Genomic DNA, 14,060 nt, shown 5'->3' with positions numbered 1-14,060 from the left:
AATAGCAAAGTAGGTGTCTCTTTGTTTTTCAACGGAGTTTTTAGCCGCAGATTTGTCGAGAAGTTATCGTTTCTCAAAAATTTCGAAGATATTGAGTTTTCCATGTTTCTGATGGGACACTCAATACAGGGTGGTTAACCAGGATGGCCTATTGGACGTTTATGGAAAACTAATCATAATTTTGAGCTAAATATTTGCATATTGGAGTTTGAGACAATGATCTTCATCCCTAAAATATTTTCAGATCTCTACAACTTCCGGTTATACCGGAAACATTCTTCAACTTCCTTATTTCATATGGCACACCCAGTATATTATTGCATCATTAGATAGCTTTTTTGATGGCAATTTCGGCAATATGCCATGCCTTGGAAAAAAAATTACGGTTCATGAGTTAATTGGATTTTTATAAAAAAAAAATGATGGCGATGAGAACTCTCATATTCTTGGATATTTCGACAGATAATATTCGAAATAATTTTTTTTTTCGATTCTGCAAATTCGTAGTATTATAAGACTGTTTGCAGTTTGGACCAAAAAGTACAGGGTGTTCATAAATTTTTTTCGTGAGAACTTTTTGCATTTTCGATTTTGCAAAAACGTAGTATTATATAACTATAACTCATAACACTGTTCGTAGTTTTGATGGAAATAAAAATGTACAGGGTGTTTATAAGAAGATCATGAACTTGGACATCTTAAATTCATCAAAACTCAAGATTTTCAAATTAGAACCTATATTTTTCATTATTTAAGTCGATTCTATGTACAATAATAGGGGGGTTTTTCAAGCAAAACTATACCATAAATGAATACTTTGAGAGTTATCTAGAAAGAACTGTAAATGAGGAAAAACCGCAATTTATAACTGTGTGGACTGTGGAGTAGTCTGTGACTTCCGAAAAACACAAAAAGAAACTAAAATTCGATGTTTCCATAACTAAATTTGACATTTCAAGAATGGTAATGAATTACATAATCGTAATTGGAAATTCGATTGGCTTATGGATTTTTCCACAATACCAACGAAAAATTAATTATAATTCATGAAATGTAAAATTTAATTATCCAAACAGGGAACACTGACATCAGTCAAACTTTGGTACCCAATTATTTCCCCTCTGGCGCTCCTGTGATGGCCAAACTTTGTACGGTGTACGAAGTTGTACATTCACTTCTTCTTCTTTCTTTTCTCGAAGCAAATGAGTAGAGGGCAGCACTGTACGACGACTTACACCAAATTATAGTTTTACCTCTTTTGTTATGATTTTTAGTAAGTTATTTCATGAATATTTCAAAAATATAACAATTTGAAAAAAGTACATATTATCAATTTTTTTTGCAAAAAACGAATAGTTTCCAAATTTCTTCTTTCTTTTTGATTCGTTAATAAAAATATTCACTTATGTAGATTATTATTCAATCATGTGAAAACCGCATAACAATTGGAAAGATTTTAGACTTTCTTATTTTGTTAGTTTTTTGGCACAGCTTCTTTGATAATTCCAAGGTTATTTTCAATTCTGGGAAGGATAATTCCGGGACTCGAACCCGCAACCTCCGAATTACTACATCAGTGCTCTACCTCTGAATCTGAGCAGAGGTAGACTGGTGATTCGGAGGTTGCGGGTTCGAGTCCCGATCCAGGAGGTTATTTTTACGGAATTGAAAAATTGACTGCATGCCATGATGTTATTTCATCGTAATTAATTCACAAACGTTAAAAACCCACTATTGCTGGTTCATCCTTGAAAAAAAAGAGAATAATCGCCTTGGCAAATGAGTGGAATTATTGGAAATGAAGGGACAATGATGGGAAATGAGAGGCAATGTGGGGAAATGAGGGGTAATGACGGGAAATAAAGGCAATTTTGGGGAAATGAGAGGAAATTTATGGGGAAAAAAGGAAATTATTTCTTGAAGAACAAATTTAGTGTACGAATTTCAGTCTATCAGTGAGAGACCCCTCGTTATAAACATGGGCCCACAATTTCTTTGTTTTCTGACTCCATCAGCTGTTTTGGCGTTAGCTGACAATACTCTATTTTCGAGCTGTTGCTATTGCATTGCGCAAAAGAATTAACGCACATTATGGAAATCTCAAATTTATTTTACAACTGAAGGTGTACTCAATGATAATTATTTTTATCAGAATTATGCATGCATATGTTGTCCACTTTCAACGTTTTTCTTCAATACAGATGTTTTTTCCCAGCAGGAATAAAAAAAGATGAGATTATCAGATTTTGAATGTATTGGCTCCATTCTGAAATCAGTTGTTCTCGATCCATTCTATTGATCAATAGTTTTTCTTTCGTTTGATTTTCTACACTCGATCGCTATGCAACGCGAAACACGCAATTTGACCCAAGAGAAATGTGCCCAAGCGGTAGTTTTGCGAGAAGAAGAGTGGATATACACAAGAATTGCAGAAATGTTTGGAGTTTCCCATACAAGTGTGTCCAGAATGTTGCAGCGATTCAGGGAGACAGGTATGAATGTCCGAAGACCAGGACAGGGTACACCACGGGTAACAACTGCCATTCAAGAACGTTACTTGAGAGTTTCTTCGTTGAGACAACGGTTTTCAACCGCTCGCCTTCTTCAAAATCAGCTTGAGCAAACTCATGGGTAGCACTCAGACAATAAGAAATCGCCTCAGAGAATATGATTTAAGGCCTCGTGTCACGGCAAGAGGCCCAGCTCTTACCCCAGCCCATCGAAGGCGCGTTTGGATTTTGCGAGAGAGCATATCCATTGGGAAGAGGCTGATTGGGAAAGAGTTCTCTTCACAGATGAGTCTAGATTCTGCCTCTACCATTGTGATCGACGTTCCCTTGTATACAGACGTCCACATGAAAGATATGCTCAGTGCACTCTTTCCCTATCAGCCTCTTCCCAATGGATATGCTCTCTCGCAAAATCCAAACGCGCCATTCGATGGGCTGGGGTAAGAGCTGGGCCTCTTGCCGCGACACGAAGCCTTAAATCATATTCTCTGAGGCGATTTCTTATTGTCTGAGTGCTAATTTGCACCCTATAAGTTTGCTCAAGCTGATTTTGAAGGAGGCGAGCGGTTGCAAACCGTTGTCTCAACGAAGAAACTCTCAAGTAACGTTCTTGAATGGCAGTTGTTACCCGTGGTCTACCCTGTCTTGGTCTTTGGACATTCATACCTGTCTCCCTGAATCGCTGCAACATTCTGGACACACTTGTATGGGAAACTCCAAGCCTTTCTGCAATTCTTATGTATGTCCACCCTTCTTCTCGCAAAACTACCGCTTGGGCACATTCCTCTTTGGTCAAATTGCGTGTTTCGCGTTGCATAGCGATCGAGGGGAGAAAACAAATGAAAGAAAAACTATTGATCTCTAGAATTGATCGAGAACAACTGATTTCAGAATGCAGCCAATACATTCAAAATCTGATAATCTCATCTTTTTTATTCCTGCTGGGAAAAAACATCTGTATTGAAGAAATACGTTGAAAGTGGACAACATATGCATGCATAATTCTGATAAAAATAATTATCATTGAGAGCACCTTCAGTTGTATAATAAATTTGAGATTTCCATAATGTGCGTTAATTCTTTTGCGCAGTGTATTTCAGACATTCCCAACCTCCAATATCATGTCAGCAATTCCAAACTTTACCCCATTACACCATTCCGACCGAAGTTTTCAACGTAAAAAAAAATACTCGTATGCTAGACTGTCTTATCGTACCGTCGTATGTCCGTTATTAAAGCCTCATTAGCATACAAAACTCCGAACGTCTACGTTGCCCTGCGTCGATGACTGACAGCCGTTACGTTCGAGGTGTTTCTTTGGCAGATTAGTGTTCGAAATCCGCTCGAAGACGACCGTTCGATTTTTGTGGGATTATCCTTGTTTTTTCCTGTCGGGAACGAGGTCGCGGGCGAATTACACGGGTTGTTCCGACGTGCACGCCTTCTGGGAAAGCCCGAGGGAAATTCGAACGTTGAATATTTCGTATACGCCTGCACTTTATCGCGGAAAAATGCCGTTTTATGTTGACTTCTGGAGAAGCCGGCGGGTTTGATTTTTTTTCCAGACGAAAGGAAGTTGGTCGATGTTTGGAGAAAATGGAGCTGTACGAGGTGGTAAGATTTTTTTTTTGGTTTAGTCGCTGATTATTGGAATCGAGAACTTCATCAATGTGTTGTAGTTTTTTTTTTTTTAATTTTTGGTTATTATTCTTTGAAATCATTCGATTAAAACTTCTTGAAAGTTTCGCAGTTTTTCATTAGACATTTTGATGGGTTATACATTACGATAAACCACCAAAATGTCTTAAACAATAATTGTTCATTGTTCTCTTAATGACAGAATATTTCCTTCCCTTTTTTATAAAAATATGTTTTAAGTGCCAATTGAAAAAGCCTACCATAGTAAAACACATTTTTTTGACGAAATTCGATTTTAGTATTCAACATAGTTGCCTCCGAGGGCGATACAGCGATTATAGCGATCTTACAACTTTCCGTTACCATTTTTGTAGTACGATTTGTCTTTCGCTCAAAATAGGCCTCAGTTTCGGCGATAACTTCTTCATTGTTGCTAAATCTCTTTCCAGCGAGCATTCATTTGAGGTCTGAGAACAGGAAAAAGTCGCTGGGGTCCAGATCTGGCGAATACGGTGGATGCAGAAGCAATTCGAAGCCCAATTCATTTAATTTGCACCTTTTTTTTGTGACATGATGGAGTCATGATTCATCCATTGTCACATATCGACGAAAAAATTCAGGTTTATTGTACTTAAATAGCTTCAAACACTGCTCAGAATCATTAACTCGTTATTGTTTTTGATCGATTATGAGCTCACGTGGCATCCATTTTGCACACAGCTTTCTCATGTACAAATATTCGTGAATGATTTTATGTACATGTTCAGTTGATATGTTCACAATGTCTACCATCTCGATCAACTTTACTTTACGGTCATTCAAAATTGTTTTGGGAATTTTTTCGATTTTTTCGTCGATGACACCCTCTTTTGGGCGTCCACTGCGTTCGCCGTTTTCGGTGCTCATTTCTCCACGTTCAAACATAGCATACCAATCAATGATAGTTGATTTTCTTGGTGCAGACCCCGGAAACTCTTCATCAAGCCAAGATTCTGCTTCAACTGGATTTTTTCACTTCAAAAAGCAATATTTTATCAGCACACGAAATTCTTTTTTTTCCATCTTTTTTTCAAACAACAAAAGCAGCTACACTCACAACGCAATATCTCACAAAGTAATGGTCGGACTGCTATCAAATTATGACACGTATCGTTTGAAGGTTGATACTAACTAAAAATCATATGGATTTAATACTAGCACCGCCATTTGTGCATCAGACCGGAGACTTTTCAATTGACCCAATAATGTTTTTTTCCTCAAAGGAATTTATAGCTTTTGTTTCATATCACTTTGGGAATTGAAAGGTTTTTCAATCGTATCTCAATCATTTCAATGATGAATTTCAAAATTTTTGGAATTTTACATTCTGATTAGAATTACATAAAATCTAAAAATTTTGAAATTCATCATTCAAATAATTGAGATACGATTGAAAAAACTTTCAATCTTCAAACGATATTAAATGAAAACTGTGAATTTTTCAGTGGAAAAAACCAACTCACTGGTTTTTTCCATTATTCTAAACTGTCAAACTGCCAAAAATTGAAAGAATTGATTAAGCGATTTCCCCAAACAATCAAAATAATATTTGTAAAATGACAAGTCCGTTTATGGTTAAATAAATGAATGAATAAATGAATAAAATAAATCCCCACTTAATAGACCTAGTGAAAAAGGTAGTAAATACCCTTAATGCGGCATATTCGAAGCGAGTACTTACGAGTAAACTTTTGGGCCTTCGACATGGATTATCTGGTTTCTACACGTGGGGTTGTTGAATGTTGATATTATTTTTTCAATGTTTCATTATTTGAAATAATAAACCGAATATCAGTCTCTTCACCGATTGTCGTTCGAAGCTTTTCTCGGAAAGTAATAGTTATTTGTATAAAATTTCAAAAAAAGGTTGCTACATCACATACACAATTTTACCATTAAATTCAAACGTATTTTGTCTTTCTTGGCTACATTGATAGTAAAGATACAATTTTTTCACTTCAAAACCTTACCAATGAGGTTTTGAATATTTGACTAGGAACAAATAATTCGTCGTTCAAATTAAGAAGGTATATTTTTCAAAAGACGCGAAAAATCCTTTCAGATGCAAGGAAATAGTTAATTTTCGTGTAAATCTACAGAGTTTTGTGCGATTTACCCCATAGTGTTGATCTTTTGCGGAAGACTTTCGAATATAGCTTCTTTTCAGCGAATACCCCTGTGAGTCCATTTCATAACTTCAAGTAATGACTTGGATCTATGTATCTTGTTCTGTCTAGAACCAGATCGTAAAGACGTATTTATAGAGGAAGTGTTCTTTTTCGTCTGCATACGTCAAAGATCGGGTTCATTAGAAATCAATGTCAATTGTTCGCTGGCAGGATCTATATGGACGCAAACATGACAGTCCTGAGTTGGGCGACAGGAAATGTCCATGTATGCGCCTGAAGGAAGGAAATGTGAACGGAGAAAAAACGCAGTGATAATGCATATTTATGACGGCCGTCATTCGGTAGAAATCCCACCGCTGGACTGATCCGGCTCGAAGGACCATATATTTTCCAATTTATTGAATGGAACTTTCATTTTATGTGTATATTGATCAGTTTTATTAGTTATTATTTTTCAAATTTCTGGTTGAATATTTGGCTGAAGGTAGATATCCACATAAAGAGAAAAAAATTATTCTATCTAACTGCTTCAGTTTTCACTCTTTTCCAAAAATCCACTCTTCTCATATTCTCAACTGGTACTTTTTTATAACTATGTAAGTGGTTGCGACCTTAAGGTCTATCGTGCTCTTCATCTGTTCTCATCATTTCTTGCTCTTCGAAGGGATTTCTGAGTGATCCATCTCTGGAAGATTCCACCAGAACATAAAGCATTTGTCTTTCCGTTTCTTCCATCCCTCAAACATCCTTCTTGTAGACTGTACCATAAAAATGTTCTATGCTAGCAAGAGGCGTTTGTATTCCCTTTCTGGCATAGTGATAAGATTATGACGAAAAAGACCTCATTATTATTGCCCAATTCAATGAATTCCTTCGGCACTCCCATATCAAATTTTAATCGATAACCACGGAGCTCATTGTTCTGATATCAACTTGACTCTCAGAATATATTATGTCACATTTCTGATTTTATGTTCCTTTTTGCACTTATCCTTCAACTGCAAGTATTTCTGCTTAAGTGTAACTAAAACACTTGCGTTTGAAATCACGATGGAGATCGTAGTTTTTTCAATGTTGAGGTTCAAAGACCCGTGACAGTCTCAAACTACAAGGTGAGACTTGCTCTTATTTATTTTTTGAAGGCATCGACTGCTATGGTCATTAGTCTACTTGCTCTTATTAGTCTCATTCCGAGTCTGGATGCTACTAATTTATCCATCCAGACTCAGATGCGGTCGGTTTGTGGGTGCCTTCATTGTATGCTAAGTATAAATGTGGGGAATGAGCATCGAAGATGGCGCACGCAGGGGACGCCCGAAAGAGGCTGTCACCGTCGAAAAAATAAAAAAAAGTTCACAAAATAATCACCGTAAGTGAAGTTGATCGAGATAGCAGACATTGTGAAGATATCATCTGAACGTGTACATCATATCATTCACAAATATTTGTACATGAGAAAGCTTTGTGCAAAATGGGTGCCGAACGAGCTGACAATCGATCAAAAGCAACAACGTGTTGATGATTCTGAGCAATGCTTGAAGCTGTTTAAGTTCAATAAACCAGAATTTTTGCGTCGATATGTGAACATGGATGAAACATGGCTTCATCATTTCACTCCGGAGTCCAATCGACAGTCAGCTGAGTGGACTGCACACAATGAACCGAATTCAAAACGAGGAAAATCACAACAGTCAGCTGGCAAGGTTATGGCATCATTAGTGTGGGATGCGCTAGGTATAATATTCATTGATTACCTCCAAAAGGGCCAGACCATCAAGAGCGATTATTATATAGCGTTATTGGATCGTTTAAACGATGAAATCGTTGAAGAAAAAAAGGTGATGTTTCATCGTCATGTCACAAATCAAAGAAAACAATGGCAAAATTGCATGAATTTGGCTTCGAATTTTGCTTCTGCAGTCACTGTATTCGCCAGATCTGGCCCCCAGTGACTTTTTCCTTTTCTTAGACATCAAAAGAATGCTCGCTGGAAAGATATTTAGCGACAATGAAGAAGTAATCGCCGAAACTAAGGCCTATTTCGAAGCGAAAGACAAATCGTACTACAAAAATGGTATCGAAACTATGTTTAATAATCAAATCGAATTTTGCCAAAAAAATGTGTTTTACTATGGTAGAACTGGGACTTTTCAGTTGACCTGTTATATCTGTAGTGAGAAGGTCTTTACTGGAAAGCATGGTGAACTATATAATATCATATCCAAAATCGAATTGATATTTTCCTTTCCTGGACCAAAGGAACTTGAGCACGAACAGCGTTGATAGACGAAATACCCAGTTATGTATGTATGTTTGGTCATGACCCTCGCACCTGGCAGATCTCGCCCCTGTTGTTGTTGTTGTCGGACGCGTCGTAACGACAACAACGAAAACGTGCGTGGGGAACGACACCGATCGGCAGGTGAAAAGAGTAGGCGTCGAGAGGAATCCCACCGTTCTTGCACGCGCTGCAGAGCCGAGGTAATCCATCGACGGAGACCAGTAGTCGTCGTCGGTCGTTACACGTTACATTGTTTTAACGCGCGAAAGCGGGAAAATAGTCAGGACTCGTCTTCGTAAACGTCCGTCTTGCGTTCGAGTCTGCTTGGTGTTCGAAGTATTTTGTGTTGTGGTGCCACCTGGTGATGGATTAACCTCTTGGTGCGGTTTTCTGAGGGTTATAGCATGCATTTACAGCAGGTAGGCTCGTATTTTACCTCCCGAACCCTTCGATCACCCTTCGGAATCATTTCGGGAGCAGGCATGGGGTGCCTCAGGGTTCCATTCTAGTGTCATTATTTTTTGGGAAGAGTCGCGAAGTTAATGTTATCTTTAGGACTAGGAATATATAGCCGCAATTGACTCATAGTTTCTCCTGAGGCTCATATTTTTAAAATTGCTGTTTCCAGGAGTGTTTGTTTCTTGAGGACAAATACGGCAGATAATAAACTTATCTTTGATCTACAATACGCGCATTTCGCAATAACTTTAATTCATTCGAATCTAAGAACCAAATCCTTTTTTTGCTGAGAAGTACAGTTATATGATGAAAACCATTTTTGGTACACATGTTTTCAATGTTCAGGGAAGTGAATGGTCAATAATGTGCAATATTGCTTCGTGGGGTTTCGTTTTCTTTGGAATGGAATGCAGATTACATTTGGGGATGTTGATGAACAGGTACTGTTGACAAGACGAAAGAAAAGATTCTCAAATTTTAATTCATATAGACGCTTAGTCATACGTATGGTGTGGAGGCGGTAGCTTATCTACGTTGGTCTCCTTTTTTACATGACAACTTAAAACCATAATTCCAAAACGAAACGATGGTTTCCCAACAATATTTGTCCTGGGTTATCTTCGTCATATTTGAATAAAACCGCCGAGTTGGTTCCATAGGTACTCATATATTTTCCACCTTTCGAAGGTGACATATTAGTCAATTTCATCATGTTTCAGCAGATTTTCTTTGTGGGGCACAGGTAGCCTGGTATATCATACATCACAAGGAACTTCATAAGAAGCATAGAAGAAAGATGAGATCTAATAATACTTACATTACATTTTGTGTGCCTGAGATCTTGGATCTTTCATTGATTTTTCTTTGGTTAAATATTATGATCAGGCTGTATGATTATTGACTGTCTAAATTTTCAGGACAGGAATCAAGTATACCAAAAATCATTGGAATAATTCATCTCACCCTATGTTAAAACCAATTACAATGCATTTGCTAAGTGTCCAACATCAAAGTAAAGACTGAACATAATAATCAACAATCAATTTCTCGAAACGTCTATTTCACATTTTATTATAATGGCTAACGTGCGTCATATTACGTTGATCCTTTTACTTGACTGTTCACAATGCCATTTCTATTGACTCTAGCCTGACACCTGAAGGTATGCCAGATAATTGATCGTGCCCCTTTTTTGTCTTAACAATAGGTACCCTGACTTATTTGGAGTAAGTAGGCGATCGGAGATTAATTCTTCTGTTCCGTAGCCAACTATATTATTGTTTGCTCACGCGAAAAAACCACATAACTGTGCCCCTTCCTCCCAACATAATGACAGCTTACTGTCACTCACCATCAGATATGGATCTAGAAGTTGCCTCTTCCATTTTTGATTTTCATTAGAAAATGTCATTGTACTTTTCCTATTGAAGAAAAAAACAGTGGTGTACAATGGCAAGCTTTTGTAAGCTTATTAATCAGATCATTTACTATTGAATCTACCCTTAAAATATTGACCTCATCTCTATGCATCTTTAAAAATTAGAATATTTTATTTCATGCGATACTACTGAGGCAGTGTAATCCAATTTTTATATAATAGAATTTTTTTCTTATGTTAGGATTTTCCTCTCAATGCGGCTTTTACGAAAAAAACCAACGTTATGTATTTCTGCAGCACAAGATCGAACACAACTTTTCCAAGGAATATCAACATCAGTGACACGGAAGTTGAAATAAGCTCAAGTGTAAAGTTCTTAGGAATCACAATTGATAGGAATCTCAACTGGAGATCTCATTGTGGACAACTAATTTCTAGATTGAACTCTGTATGTTATACATTGAGGGCTGTAAGGAACCAAGTCAGCAATAATATTATCAAGACCATTTATTACGCCAACTTCCAGTCATTACTTACATATGGGATAATTTTTTGGGGCTCCAGTTCACAAGCTGAACAAGTTTTTATAACACAGAAGCTAGCAATCAGGACCATGTTCAATATGAAATTTCGAACATCTTGCAGAGGAACTTTTACAAGAAACAATATTCTCACTGTACCAGGACTATATATTTACAGAAGCCTACTTTTCTTTCGAAAAAATATCAACTATTTTCAAAGATTTAAAAATCAGAATAACACAAGAAGAATGAATGAGTACTTTTTCCCAGGTCATAAATTAACGCTAACTGAAAGGAGCACGACTTATATGTGCATTACATTATATAACTTTTTACCTAAGAGTATCAGGAATTTGACAGAATATAACACGTTTCGTAAAAGAATATATGCCCTTATTACTGATTCAGAACCTTATGACTTACAAGAATTCAAGGAAGCATGCCAAAGATCTCATTAACTTTCAAATCAATATTCAAATCTGTTTGACTTATTTTCATTTTGTTGTCATGTAGATAATAATTCTGAAATAAATATTTTTGTTGTTGTTGTTGTTGTTGTTTATCAAGATTGATTATTTTCGTACTGTCCAACAACATAATTGTGTAAAATGTGCAGTGTAGCATTTATAGCTTGTTGGTCAGTGTGATGGTGATTACTTTGTCGAATTACACTGAATTGTAATAAAATTTTGAAATCGAAAGGTCGTAAGAACTTTTTCATTACTCGATAACAGGTATTATGTCCTTTATTATCCTTGACCAATATACAATTTGAGATTATTTCAGTGCATCCACTCAGCATTCAATTCATTTTATTCTTTCATAGGAACCGATACACATATTTTTTTTATATATGTGTCTCAGATTCTTTATGCAATTCGAATTCTTCACTTCAACTCCACTGAGTTTATATACATCGCGAATAATCTAGGACTTCACAAGGTCCCTTGGGGTATGCAGTAGGTTGCTTTTCTAGTAGTTGATAGGTATTATCATCTCTTTCATTTTTTTCGGTTCAATATCCTTTTAACCATTTTAGGATGAAAACCTTGAAATTATATTTCACATTTTGGTAAAGTGTCTTTTTGCATGATCTTGAAGAAATCTGCATCAAAAAGTGACCATACATGGAGTATGGACGACTTCAGTTGAGTATTCTAGTAGTGCACTTCAACACGAATCTTTTTACCTGAAGCGTACCTACTCAATTCTCAATATTGTTTTCAATTTACATATATTTCATTATTTGGTGATTGACAAATATTCAAAGGATTTCTTCACGTGGTAGCTTCATGTTGATATGTGTTAATTATTTGAAAGGAATTTACTAAATTTTTCAGTTGTTCACTAGTTTCCTTGAATCTAAACTATCAAGTAACTGACAATTTCATATAGTGCCTTATTTCAATGTAATCCAACAACACACCGTAATACTCTTTTGGTTTGCTGACATATACTCGGACATACATTGTTTACTGTCTGGTTTTATGATATTATTTACGTCCATTCCTTTCACTAAATGTCTATTCTACGATAATTCTGGCAAATAGTAGTTATTAATTAAATCTAAATTGTCTGTGAAATCTGGGCGAAAAAATTATTTTTAATGATTCACACATTACTTCAGAGTTACATATATTTAAATTTCTAAATTAAATTTTCTGCCTGGATAAGTACAAAACACTGCAACTTTTACATAATGACTTATTATTTCCATTCATCTAGCTAGAAGTTCATTCTGAATAAAAGGATTATTCAATTAAAAATGATTTTGGAATCGATCCTTTGGCCGCGAACTTATTGACACAGAGGGCTATAAAAGAGTAATGGAGAACGATGATGACGTTAGCATTATATTCAAAGCGAAATATTGAAAAAATAGAATCTAAGACCTTGTGGCTAAGGAATATTGCATTTAGTACAACGCATTGAACGTTCGTAGTTTCAAAAATCATAGTTGGTCCATTTCTGTAAGTTTTCAAAATTTGAATTTGACTTCAAAATTAATGAATCTCGATTTACGAGGAACAATGCAGTTCAACAACTGTTTTTGTACCAAATATCGAACAAAAAGCGAGAATTTCTTCATTCTTTCTGAAACGAAGACTGTGAACATTTCAGGTACTTAGTTGTTTTATAATTGAAAAAAATAAACCAAAAAAGGGGCTGGATGAACCAGCAGCTCTCATTTGTCATGCAAAATAACGGATTATATTTGTTGCGCTTAGACGTTTCTTATCATAACTGTGTATATTATCAGTAGATATATATCATGTTTTGAAATACGAAACTAAAAAACGTAAGAGGACCTCCAATTGATGACAATTTTTGGCTGACATCAAAGAAATGATAAGATACGTAGTCATAAATACATGGGGTCACACCAGATCATCCAGGATCGTATAGCAATTATTATTTTACGAAATATTAATGCATGATAATGGATAACGAAAATTTTCCGCTTAATAAATAACAATAAAAACTCGGAACCAGTTGGGTGCTTCCTTATCAAAGTTTCCTAACACGTCAGCCAATAAGTTCCGTGTTTGGCGCGCAGATACACCGCTAGTACCATACCACTTTTATTTCGGATCATAGAGCAAAATCTGGATTGAGATATTGAAGGTTACATTTGTTGTTGTTTGAGAAATGGACAAAAACGAGTTTCTTGTTGGAAGTTGAGCATCCATAAAGTCGAATTTTTAAGAAAAAACTGGTTATGCCCGAGACTTATTGAGTAAGGTATTCTAATCTGCAGAATGGAACCTCCAAGTCCGAACAGAATTATACTGGATGTTCCTAAATTAGAGGTACAAATGGAAATGACAGATTCTTGGGCCCGCAAACGCTTTGTTTCCGAGATACAGGGTGTTGAAGTTTGATTTTTTCAAGTTTTTTTCTAATAGCGCCTTCACTTCACCATTTCAACTCAGATTTGGCATATTTTAATTCAAAGTTTCCAACATCTGATATGCTAAATTTGAATATGAATCTACGGGTTGATTATTTATTATTATTAATATTTTCAAGTTTCTACGCGGTGATTTTCTTCTGAAACAGTGCCTAGAAGTTCTCTAGAATTTTTTTTTGGTCGGCCACTGGTAG

General features: G+C 36.1%; 1 protein-coding gene across 18 annotated transcripts in view; it reads left to right on the top strand.

The window, feature by feature from the left end:
• LOC123676572 (mitogen-activated protein kinase-binding protein 1) overlaps window positions 1-14,060 on the top strand; it is a 127,763-nt gene that overhangs the window by 24,072 nt on the left and 89,631 nt on the right. For 2 of the 18 annotated variants that reach the window (XM_045612555.1, XM_045612554.1), the window contains exon 1: window positions 8,790-9,016. The exons of 14 other annotated variants lie outside the window; for them this stretch is intronic. Coding sequence is in view for 2 of the 4 variants with exons in the window: in XM_045612556.1 (XP_045468512.1) it covers window positions 9,002-9,016 (15 nt within the window). In the remaining 2 variants the exon portion in view is untranslated. Of the gene's footprint in view, window positions 1-8,789; window positions 9,017-14,060 lie in introns of those variants that run through there. 2 more of the 18 variants (XM_045612556.1, XM_045612560.1) reach the window with 2 other exon arrangements.

Source organism: Harmonia axyridis, chromosome 3, assembly GCF_914767665.1.
Source record: "Harmonia axyridis chromosome 3, icHarAxyr1.1, whole genome shotgun sequence".
Classification (NCBI taxonomy): Eukaryota; Metazoa; Arthropoda; class Insecta; order Coleoptera; family Coccinellidae; genus Harmonia; species Harmonia axyridis.
The sequence above is the reverse complement of the archived record's forward strand: the minus strand, read 5'-3'. Positions and strand labels throughout refer to the sequence as shown.